This window comes from Cebidichthys violaceus, unplaced genomic scaffold (assembly GCF_023349555.1).
Source record: "Cebidichthys violaceus isolate CVI_PGR_0920_01 unplaced genomic scaffold, fCebVio1.0.p SCAF_29, whole genome shotgun sequence".
Classification (NCBI taxonomy): Eukaryota; Metazoa; Chordata; class Actinopteri; order Perciformes; family Stichaeidae; genus Cebidichthys; species Cebidichthys violaceus.
This window is the reverse complement of record NW_027176472.1, coordinates 2,989,043-3,001,542: the sequence shown is the minus strand read 5'-3', so window position 1 is coordinate 3,001,542 and position 12,500 is coordinate 2,989,043. Positions and strand designations below refer to the sequence as shown.

The window sequence follows — 12,500 nt, the reverse complement described above, 5'->3', positions numbered from 1 at the left end:
TGCGCCTCCTCATGCACGGAAAGGTGAGATTTTTCTTATGAGCCAAAAGATAAAATCCAACAAGTATCCCGATATCCATAGCCATAGATCTCCGTTTAAAACCCATCAATGAGCCTCACCGTTGTTCCTTCATCCCCATCAACACAAACAGTAGTTTGCTCTCAACAAATTCTCACTACTGCAGCAAATTTATTATTAATCCGCCGCTAACAATAGTCCCCAACAAATGCACTATTTCCTCCTGTTTCTTTGATAAAAGACACACGTCTGCTGGTTTACTACAGCTGTATGAACCCAAAATAAACAAATGTTTCTGTGATTTAATTGCAGTGAACGGATAAAGAAAGATGCTGAAATAACTACACAATGATGCAGATATGTAAAAAGTCTGAATTCGTGCTTTGTCAGGTCTATCGGCAAGACTACATGCAAATAATGCTTGTTTTCTGAAAGGAGTTTGAATCGATCGGTGCTAAGCTAGCATTGTAGCTGCTCTATCAACACTCAAAATAACGTCATATAGCCGTTATTGTTTCTACCAATATGGAGCTTCATGTTTTGGTGTGAAGACGACATAACACATTGTTGGTTTTGGTCTTGTCATGGGGTTTGTTGGCAGAAATAAAAAAAAAAACGAAATAATGCTAATTATCCTTTAAAGCAACACCAAAATGTCCACTAGATGTTTTCTATAACTGAGGAGACAGTCAGTGACTACAGTAAATCAAACATCCTAGATATTGAGTTTTGAATTTAAAACTATGTAATTTCACATAATTACTATTACCATAATCCCCGATAATGCCTAAAAAGCTAAAAGACTAAACTTACTGTAGTTAAATAATTATTTAATTACATGTTTGCCCTGTAAAATCAAGTACCAAAGTATACTATAAGAAAAAAAGTGACAAAATACAACAACAAAAAATAACTGACTTACTGGATACAAAACAGAAACTGTTGCCATGTTTTTCAAGGAGGAAGTAATAAACCGTTTACAGTATAAAAGTGTTTTTTTTCCCCTATCCAGTAGCACTCACCCTGTGCACATTCACTACCCAAAGAGAGGTGCTTTTTGTTTTTTTTGGGATTTCTGTATAGGCAGAATTGACTCATTTTTCTATCTGTCCGCTGAGGATTAACAATCATCTTCTCTCTTTCTCCACAGGAAGTAGGAAGCATCATCGGCAAGGTGAGTCGCACTGCTTCACTGCACTCAAAAAAGACAAAAAGTCTGAATATCTTGGCAAATAAAATGGCCGCTCTAACTCTTTTTACGTTGGAACAAATTAAAGCACAGAGCGGATCACGGTGTCTTTGTAGTAGTCGTCCAGCATCGGGGGGGTTTTTTTTTAGTCGCATTAGAAAAGCCGTGCAGTAATTGCACATAGAGATGAGGAAAACTCCTCCCCATCTTCAGTCCATGCCGTTCTAAAAACCGGCACGCCGCTCGAGATAACGTTCAATCGTAATCCGGCTGCAACGTTAAATGAACTTGCCGTGAAATATGAATTAATAGTGTGTAAAATCTCCAGTCAGGCCATGTCATTGTAATCTCTACTTACTGGCTCTCCGGGGAATGCGAGTCAATTTCACTGTGTGACGCGTTAAATAAAAAAACGCTCCAAATATATCACAGCCAAGTGAAGTGTGATAATGACCGCCGCCCTCTCGGCACATTCGCTAACCCGTGATTGAGGCTGATTTCCTTCAGCATATATTTAAATCCCTCCTCATCTCTTACACTGTGTGGTCTATTAGCTCGCGGTCTCTTGACATTAAGACGGCGTGAAAATTACACAACGCTGCGTCTCAGTTGCAGTGAGCTGCTCTCTCCGTGGGTTTTCCTCTCGTCTCAAACTGAGCAGAACCGATGCTCTCTAAAGCCGCCCTGTCTGGCTCGCGTGATAGGGACAGGTGTCAAGCTGAGATATTAGACGCACTTTTACATTGCTCTTTTTTATAAAATGTCTTCTTGTTTAGTGTGTCGTGTGTCACAATTGGGGATTGCTAATTTTGTTTTTTACTGACGGATAGCCGACCCTCGATAGCCGTCCGTCAATCGACAGGATTAGCGTCTTGCATGCAGAGGTGCTGGTTCTTGAAGTGGCAAAAACTAGCCGCACAAACCGGTTGAACCCATCATTTATTGCCAGCTCCAGTGGATGCACAACACGGGCAACTCACCAGTCGCCATGTTTCTGGCTCCACTGTTTTCCAACATGGTGGCCTGGTGACACAACTATCAAAATGTGTTTCTGAAAACATTTGAGGGGAGAAAAAGAAGCGATGCAGAATATCGATTCGTTGTCGTTCGGCGCTGCTCGGTTTCGATCTGAGTCTGGCGAGCCTGCTGCCTTGGATTCAATTTGCATAAAATTGAGGTTGAGTCATGATTATGCAAATTAAGATGCCGCAAATGGTCCGTCAACACGCTGCAAGTCGCGCCCATCGCGCAACTTGCGCCCGGCTCTTTTTCTCTCCATAGAAATAAATGGGATCCTTGGCTAGAACCTGAGCAGGAAGTCGGAGGTAAAGTAGTAAAGCCCGCCTCCTGCTGTATTTGATTGACTTCCTGGGGTAAGTGTGACATTGATGAGCGGTGCGACTCCAAATTTTAACAATGGTTTACCCCGGGCGGCGCATTTCTAGCCTTTTGTCTAACCGAGATTTATGTTTTCTGGTTTCCAAAGTTCCGCATGTCTACCTTCACCATAGGAATGCATTGGTATCATAGCATGAGGCATTAGTAGCTGCCACATGGAGCTTTCTTCTAACAACATTATACTGTTTTATTGATCTTTATTCTTATCATTATTCTGCGTTGACTCTTTTAGAGACTCAAATGAAACACTCTCAGTTCACAGATCAGCTTTGTGTTTCCTGTCTGTCCACAGAAAGGGGAAACGGTGAAGAGAATACGAGAAGAGGTAAGACCCCCGTCCTGCACATTCTCTCGTCTCCGTCTCCTTCTGTCTCCTATTAATCCATAAACAACCCCCCCCCCCCGAACCCCCCTCCCGATGCAACGCTAGTTACATGCTGTGCCAATCCGTACGGAAAGCTGTGAGAAAACAGGAAGCTTGTGCGCCGTTTAATCTTTACACACAATAGTCGGGCCGCATCCAGAGTGTCACGATATAAAAGGAGAGCTTTCATCAGAGTCTTAACAAACACGTCTCAGGGTGGAGACGTGTCCCTCTGCCTGCACATTCCCGTCACATCGGCCTATTTTTAGAACATCAGAAGGTGTGCTCTTGTGGTTTTTGGCCGCCCGCCGTGACGTCGGCCGACGTTGACGTTTACATCTTTGGCTGTCGTCGCTGTCGGTGAAGACAGCCGTGAAAATGGAAGACGTGGAGCTTCCCTATGGAATATCTGTCCTCTCCATCTTTTCAAGGGAACAGGGATGAGAATAAAGAGAGAGAGACTGAGGTAGAGAGCCAGAAGGTTGAAGAGGGTTAGCCCCGAAGTTAGCGACAGCTCCGGTGCGCTTAAGGCGGGCCGACTTTTAAGGTGGACCGGCGCTGTCCTCCTTTTTTAAGTGACAACAACTTTAAATTCTTCACATCGCCGCTGCAGAGTGAGCTGCGTTCGTATCGGGGAAATCGTTTACGTCTTTGTGCCGTCTTCGCTGTCAGCAGCCTGTTAAAATGGTAACACCACTCGGAGCAGTGATCCCTGTGGAATATCGGTCCTCTCCGTCAGAGATGCAAACAGACAGAGAGAGAGAGAGAGAGAGAGAGAGAGAGAGAGAGAGAGAGAGAGAGAGACAGAGAGAGAGAGAGAGAGAGAGAGAGAGACAGAGAGAGAGAGAGAGAAAGACAGACAGAGAGAGAGAGAGAGAGAGAGAGACAGAGAGAGAGAGAGAGAAAGACAGACAGAGAGAGAGAGAGAGAGAGAGAGAGAGAGAGAGAGAGAGAGAGAGAGAGAGAGAGAGCCAGAAGGACGTTGAAAGCGACAAAATGAGCGTCTGAAGCAGAAGAAGAGAGCCGGAGAAACAGAACTTTTAAATGACAGATTCTGATCCAGGAGCTGAGAAACTGACGGGAATTTCCTGTTATTGTTCCGATCGGTTGGTCTTAATATTATGTCGCCATGTCTGATCGTTGCATCGTCACATGGATGCGTTCTCCACAGACAAATTCATCCGAACTGACTTTCCATTGGCCTTGTTTTCGTGCCGAGCTTCATGAAAAAACAACGATTTGTGTCTTCGTACACGAAAACCAAAGTATTCCACAAACTGCCGTGAGACTTGGCTGACACAGAACGTCTGTAATAATCTCTAAACCGGTAATGTTTTACACGTTGGACCTTTTATCCAATCATAATTTAACTACTTTATTTTGGCGTGTCGGGAACGTGACGAACGCAACTTTGGTGATTTGGCAATTTCATAAAAGTTGGGCAACATGAAGGATCACGAAGAGCGCAATACTATCAGAGGCTTTTGATGAACACGTCCGATCCCGTTGTGACCCGTTTTAGGAATCCTGTCCGATGAGTTGTCCTCGGAGGAAAGAGACGGACAGACCGGAGTCCTGAGGGAGTTTGAGGCGATTCGCGGTTTCGACGTAGAGCTCAGTGAACCGTGTCCAACGCTTCTGTTGATCCGCAGAAGGAATTGTGTAGAATAATCGATCAAAAGCTCATCGTGTTACTTTAAAACCGGCGGATTGACGTGTGGACAAGAGGAGCTGGGGATCGAAACCGCCAATCAAAGGACCTTTTATTTGACTACAACCAAAATACACTTTGATAAATTGGATCCAAAGGAACGCTGGTTTCACGTTGTTTGCTCGAGTAATTCCTCTTTCGCTTCCGGCAAAACACTGCGCGTGATATTGGAGTCGCTCTCTCCGCAGCCGCATGAATATTTAAACACCGTGGATCCGTGACTTCAGATGTTCCGCGCTCTCGTCCCCGTCGAACGCGGAAACACATCGGTGGCTCGTTGATCTATGCGACACCTGACGTGACGGCGAGAGGCAGCTTGCTATAGGTTCAGAGAGAGCAGAGATTGTGGGGGTTCCCCCCCCGGAGGAGAGTCTCCGTGAAGCAGAGATCGTCCTCCTCCAAACATGCAGATGAAGAGAGTAAGTCAGGGGGAGTGAAGGTACCGGCTGAATGTGTGTGTTCTTTATATTTCGCTGGGTAAACAAGGATGACGTGTTGTGTCACCAAATCCTCACCGTTGTGTTACAGAAACCCTCCTGAGTCCCTGCAAAATAAAAGCCTCTGTGTCAAATTCAATTTGGGTTTCCTTTAACGAGGCTCAAAATAGCTCACAGAACTCCTTCCGGTGTGTTTCAACAGGAACACAACGCTCCGCTGTGTTTTAATGAGGCATAGATTCACTCACTTTATTTCCCTGCTTGCCTTCAATAATTATCCACAAAACAAAAACATTCTGGAGGGAAAGATAGTTTTAGAAACGTGTCTGAAGAGAAATAGTTTGAAGATGACTGCGCATAAATCAACCAGTGAACAGGAAGTGACCATATTAGGACTGAGGAGGAGTGACGTAGAGACGTCGTATACGTCTCTGGCAGCGACCTGTCAATCACGGTGTAGCCCCGCCCCCTAAAGCATCCCCTGCTTTATGGTGTGTTTGACTCTAAATGGAGCATAATGTACTAAATGAACATCATGCTGTATTGAAGAAGACTGTAAACTAGAGATTGAGACCATAAACTCATGTTTACAATGTTTACTGAGGGAATAAATCAAGAGAGAAGTAGAGTCATTTTAGACTAGACTTCTATACAACCAGAGGAGTCGCCCCCTGGTGGACACTAGAGAGAATGCAGCTTTACAAAATAAATGAAGAGCAACGTTGACCGAATTAAGCGTCCACCTCTTCCATATTAAACGACTGAAAGTGAAAGTGAAACTGCAATCGAAACAGATCAAAATCCAAGACTAACACTGAAACTGAAATCCTCATCGACCTCGTTGGAGAAAGAAATCCGACTCATCGCCTCTGAAGAGAGACGGGAGGAAGAAAGAAAACAGATTGTCTTCTCTGTCGGAGCAGGAACATGAATATTTAAATGGCTGTTTGCCTCTCAAGGACAAACCACAACACTGGATATACAGTCGGACTGGATTTATAAGCCTCGTCTTCCTCTCATTACTCTTCTTTATTCCCCGCGCAAACCTCACTCCATCACTTCATTGTGTATGCAAACTGACGGATCAAACACACACACACACACACACACACACACACACACACACACACACACACACACACACACCGGTGTTCACTTCCCCTAATGAACTCCCCGAAATCCAGTGTTTCAAGGCTGCATCTTTTTTTAGCACTTTTTTTTTTTTTTTGGAGACAGAATCACCACATGGACAAACACACACACACACACACACACACACACACACACACAGCATGCAAGAAGCCCCTTTTCATCGAGTCAATAAAAGCACTGATGTCAGGCTGTAGCTCTTCATGACAGCTTTACACACAGAAACACACTCGTACCTAGACGTGCATGCAAACCTGCTCACTACACACACACACACACACACACACACACACACACAAACACACACACACACACACACACACACACACACACACACACACACACACACTGGCAGCATGACTCCCTAATAAAGCAGAGCAGAGTAATCCAGTTGAATGACATGGCCGTCCATCCGTCCTCCTCTCCAAATGAAGAGTAATGGAGACAAGAGGCCGACAGCAAGACGACGTTCTGCTGCACATGTTGCTCATTAGGGTGGGAGAACGAGGAGAAGGGGGGGAGAGGGAGGAACAGGAGGAGAACCAGCAAAGGAACCAGTTTCTCACATATGGGAGAGAGTGAATCAATGGACCCTCTGAACCTCAAAACCTGGGATTGGAAATCATTTTGTCTTTAAATAATCGCTGTTTATCTCAGAAAAGACGTCATTATGAGTCAGATATTTCCTCTTTGAACACATCGTGTGTGAAACACTAAGCTTAAGAATGTGATACTTCTTTAAAAAACCGTGGTGTCACGATGAAGCATTTCAGGCTTTTTCCCGTGTCTTTTTTTTTCTTCTTTTTTTGCAGCGTCGTTACCGTCTTAAAATAACTCAGATAAACGTAAAGAGGAAAAAGCGCCGAAAACATCACTAACGTAACTCTGCGATAACTCGACCAGACTTTGGGACACGAACACGGGTCTCCTGGTTTGTTCGGCCCTTCTCCAGGAAGTAGTCTTCCTCACTTTTTTAAAAAACGACGTCACTTCCTCGCTCTTTATACCTGCGACCGTAACTTGTTCTGAGCGTCTATTAATAATAATGCGGATCTATGGAAACGGGAAGCGAAGGAAGCGGGGGAAACGAGTGAGGTGAAGGAAAGGTTAGGAGGAGGGTAATTAATACTACAGGGGTTAAGTTAGGATCACAAGAAGGACAGAGGGGTCCGGAAATGATAGACGGTGTGATTGCAAAACAGTGAGACGAGTGAGCAGGTGAAGGGGGGTGAGGGTGGGGGGGGGGGGGCAATAAATTAATGATAATGAGGCTGATCACATGAAAGGATAAAAGGCAACGAGTGAGTGAGTGAGTGAGTGAGTGGATGGATGGATAATGAGGGGGTATGAAAAAAAAGAATAATGAACGGGGTGTGGGGGAAGGAAGGACATACTAGTTAGCTAGATGGAGAGATGGAGAGATGGATAGATAGATGGATAGATGGAGAGATGGATGGATAGATAGATAGATGGATAGATGGAGAGATGGATGGAGAGATAGATGAATAGCAGTAAACGGATTGAGGAGGAGGAGAAATGGCAGCTAATGTATTTTTATTGCGATAATAAATGGAGAGAGTTATTCCATCACTGCTTTATTACCAATCGCTGTACAAAAGGTGCAACACACACACTCTCACACACACACACACACACACACACACACACACACACACACACACACACACACACACTTTCATACAGAGACAGCACATTCCTTCTATTTACATAACAATGAGAGGAGACTGCATTCTACAGAGGGTGATATCAGGGACCACAGGGGAGTGAGTCTCACTAACAAGCACTCACAAAAAAACATAAGCATGCACACAGTCACACAGTCACACAGTCACACAGTCACACAATCGCACAGCCGCACAGCCGCACTGTCGCACAATCACACAATCGCAGTCACACAGTCGCACAGTCACACAATCACACAGTCGCACAATCGCAGTCACACAGTCGCACAATTGCACAGTCGCACAATCGCACAGTCACACAATCGCAGTCACACAGTCGCACAATCGCACTGTCGCACAATTGCAGTCACACAGTCGCACAATCACAGTCGCACAATCGCAGTCACACAGTCACACAGTCGCACAATCGCACTGTCGCACAATCGCAGTCGCACAATCACACTGTTGCACAGTCACACAATCACACAGTCGCACAATGGCACAGTCACACAATCGCACTGTCGCACAATCACAGTCACACAATCGCACAGTCGCACAGTCACACTGTTGCACAGTCGCACAATCACAGTCACACAGTCGCACAATCGCACAGTCGCACAATCAGTCACACAGTCGCACAATCGCACAGTCACACTGTCGCACAATCGCAGTCACACAGTCGCACAATCACACTGTCGCACAGTCACACAATCACACAATCACACAGTCACACAGTCGCACAATCACACAGTCACACAGTCTCACAATCGCAGTCACACAGTCGCAAAGTCGCACAATCGCACAGTCACACAATCGCATTTTCTCATAGACTTCTATACAAACCAGAGGACTCGCCCCCTGGTGGTCACTAGAGAGAATGCAGCTTTAACTCGTGAAGCTTGAACATTTGGGAGGTCAAAGCGACGTGTTGGCTGATGGTTTGTTCCAGTTTTAAAATGTGAATCACGTCTTTATTACATCTCAGTTCACAGATGAGTGATGACGGTTTGGAGGGCCGTTTCCTGAACGCGTTTATTTTTGGGTTGTCGTGAAAATGGACGGTGCAATGTCGGCTTTATCTTGGCACAAACGCGAGTGTGTGTCTACTGTTGGTATGAGGACGATGAAGAACCAGATGTGTCCTCCTCCTGAAGGAGCAGCACCTCCAGGCTCTCTGTTTATCTCCTCTTCCTCTAACTCACACTTCAATCCCCCCCCCCCCCCCCCCCCCCCCCCCGTCCTCGTACTGTTATTACTGCACCTTCTCTAAATCTTCACTTTCTCCTCAAATATTTGCACCCACCTTGTCTCCTCTCCTCTCCTCCTGGTCCCTCCTTTTTTTCTCTCACTTTCCTTTCCTCCCCTTCCTCCTCTTCCTCTTCCTCTTCCTCCTCTTCTTTTTTTAAATAAACCTCCACCCACCTCTCCTCTCATTTCCTGGGCTTGACTCCCGTCTTCCTCCCGTCATCGTCCTCCTCGTCAAAAAATATAATCTTTCTCTCCCTAATCTCCCCCAATATATTCTCACCGCCTTTTCATTTCCTCCTCTGCTCTCCTCCCCCCCCCCCCCCTTCTACCTCCTCTCATGGAAAAACCTTGATTTACTACATCGCTCTCTCTCATCCGCCTGCCTCCCCCCTCCTCTCTCCTCCCTCTTCCAGCCTCCTCGTAATCCCTCTCTCTCCTCCCTCATCACAGGTGAGTCTCCTTTAGGGAGCGGGGGGGGGAGCCGGTTCTCCTCCTCTTCCTCTTTAGTGGCCCACATATCCCTCCCTCCCTCCCCCCCCACTAATGTGTTTTCTCTCTCCTGTGTTTCCCCTTCCTCTGTCCATTATCCTCCATCCTCCCTCCCTCCCTTCCCCCTTCCTTCGTAACTCACCTCCACTCTGCTCCACACTTTCCTCCCTTCCTCCCCGATTGTTTTTCCTTATTTCCCTTCCCCTTGCACTGCCCCCCTCGTCCCTTTACCTCCCCCTTTTCCCCTCCCTCCTGCCCCCACCCAAAATGAATAATTTCCCACAATCCCTCCCTCCCCTCCCCCCCCCCCCCCCCCCCCCCTTGTCCCTCCGTCTCTGTCCGGACCCACAGAGCAGTGCGAGGATCAACATCTCGGAGGGCTCGTGTCCGGAGAGGATCATCACCATCACGGGGCAGACGGACTGCGTGTTCCGAGCTTTCACCATGATCACGTTCAAACTGGAGGAGGTAGAGACACACACACACACACACACACACACACACACACACACACACCTCTGAGCTCCCAGTGGTGTTCCCGAGCCGCTCTGAGTGAAGTGCTTGACCTTTACTTCCTCTGCAATATGTCTGCGCTCTGCCAGGGAGACATTTATTATATGTCCAATATGGTTGTCTGACCTCTCACACACACACACACACACACACACACACACACACACACACACACACACACACAGGTTGTCTGTCCATCTCTTATTTGCTTTTTTTTTGTGTGGTTGGGAGACCTCAGACCGCTGAAGAAGCCGTTTGAAAGCTAACTCTAGTGCGGTTAGATCGCAGTGAGAACACACCTGACCCTCTTTAAACCATAACAGACATGAGTGGGCGGAGCTAAGTACAACTGCACAACATGTTTAGGTGACTGAAGAGTTTCACACTTAATGTGAAAGTCAAATCAAGTGAGACGTGTCCATATCTGGACTGAGGAGGAGTGACGTAGAGACGCCGTATACGTCTCTGGTAGAGACCTGTCAATCAGCGTGTAGCCCCGCCCCTAAAGCATCCCCCTCTTTATGGTGTGTTTGACTCTAAATGGAGCATAATGTACTAAATGAACATCATGCTGTATTGAAGAAGACTGTAAACTAGAGATTGAGACCATAAACTCATGTTTACAATGTTTACTGAGGGAATAAATCAAGAGAGAAGTAGAGTCATTTTAGACTAGACTTCTGTACAACCAGAGGAGTCGCCCCCTGGTGGACACTAGAGAGAATGCAGCTTTAACACGTGAAGCTTTAAATCCAGGCAGCCGATATTTAAATCTTAGATATTCTAATGAGTGGATATTAGCGGACAGAGATTTAGAGAGAGGTGGATGGGCTTTTAAAATGAAACGAGGAGAGAGTGCAGATGGAGGGAATAAGGGCGCAGGAGAGATGGAAGCGAGAGGGAGTAAGGAGGGTTTAAAAGAAAGAGATGAAGAAGATGAGGTGCAAAAAATAAAGTTAATGAGGTCGAAGAAGAGAGATTATAAGAAAGAAGTACGAACAAAAGGGATTAAATAAAGAGTGATCAGAGCGAGAGCATCAGCTGTTCTCTAGATTACGTCTCTGCTTCTCTTATACATCTGTGCTCTAAAGCGCCGTCGGGTGAAATAAGAAGATTTAATCAAGAAGAAGACGAACGGACGGAGAGACGTGGAGGAAACGCAAAGACGGATGAAATGAGTCAGAATGTTGCAGAGCGGACGTTGACGAGAATCACTGACTAGATGAAGCGATATAGTCGGGTTATGAATTAAGATTAATCTTCAAGAGAGAGAGAGAGAGAGAGAGAGAGAGAGAGCAGCGGAGAGGATTAAAGAAAATGCGTAATGAGACAAAACATCAGAACTTGGTTTCACGTCTCGTTCGTGTTTCACAAACTGCAGCTTTATTTTGAAATATAGATGGAAAAACACGACTTTATTTACGGAAAAAGGAAAAACACACAACGAGGACTAAAGTGGCAGAAAAGAAAATCTAAATCTTCTTTTTCAACCACAGACACACACACACACACACACACACACACACACACACACACATACAACACTGAGCATCGGCATCCCATATAAACGATCTGCAGCCTCCTGCACGTCTGGATCAAGAACATCGGATTGTTTTCCTCCCACACAAAACATTTCACAGCTCGGCTAAACACGCAGCATCCCGAGACACCGGCTGCACGTGTGGACCAGTGCCGTCTGTCAATTACCACGACGATATACGATATATATATATATATAAATATATATATATATATATATATATATATATAAATATATAAATAAATAAATAAATAGGCGCCGTGTTGTTCATCTATTCGGATCACGTTCATCCGACGGGCAGCTCAGACAAGACGGCGCTGCTATTTACATTTGGAGACGCGACGAGGCCCTAATTGATTGAACCAATCGTATTAAGACCAGGTGATTCAGGCTCGCTATTTATTACCTGAGTTAATTAAAAGAGAGAGAGACAGAGACAGAGAGAGAGAGACAGAGAGGGAGAGAGAGAGAGAGAGAGCAAAGGGGGGAGATGGTATGTAATGAGAAACCGGAGGGGAGATGAAGTTAGGAAGTAAAAGAAAGAAGAAGCCGCTGAAGAGGACGTGCAATTAAAACAAGAAAGAAGAAAGCGAGAGAAGCTTCTCCTCCGTCTAATGGAGAATGAAGAGCAGAAGTTTTTAAAGATGGAGTCAAGTTGACGGGTGGAGACGGGTGAGGTTAGAGAGAGGTGACGCCGAGTGATGAGGACTCTGCAGGGTTTCAGATAAAAACTGATTAGAACACGTTCTCCGCAGGACGTTC

The 12,500-nt window shown here is 45.7% G+C and overlaps 1 protein-coding gene across 5 annotated transcripts in view; it reads left to right on the top strand.

Annotated features, from left to right (window-relative positions):
• The window catches only part of pcbp4 (poly(rC) binding protein 4), a 102,140-nt gene that overhangs the window by 51,751 nt on the left and 37,889 nt on the right, over window positions 1-12,500 (top strand). For 4 of the 5 annotated variants that reach the window (XM_068722058.1, XM_068722059.1, XM_068722057.1 and 1 more), the window contains 4 exons: window positions 1-23; window positions 1,169-1,192; window positions 2,898-2,930; window positions 10,037-10,153. The exon at window positions 1-23 is cut by the window's left edge and continues 308 nt beyond it. In XM_068722058.1, coding sequence (XP_068578159.1) covers window positions 1-23; window positions 1,169-1,192; window positions 2,898-2,930; window positions 10,037-10,153 — 197 coding nt within the window. Of the gene's footprint in view, window positions 24-1,168; window positions 1,193-2,897; window positions 2,931-9,358; window positions 9,647-10,036; window positions 10,154-12,500 lie in introns of those variants that run through there. The other variant, XM_068722061.1, reaches the window with a different exon arrangement.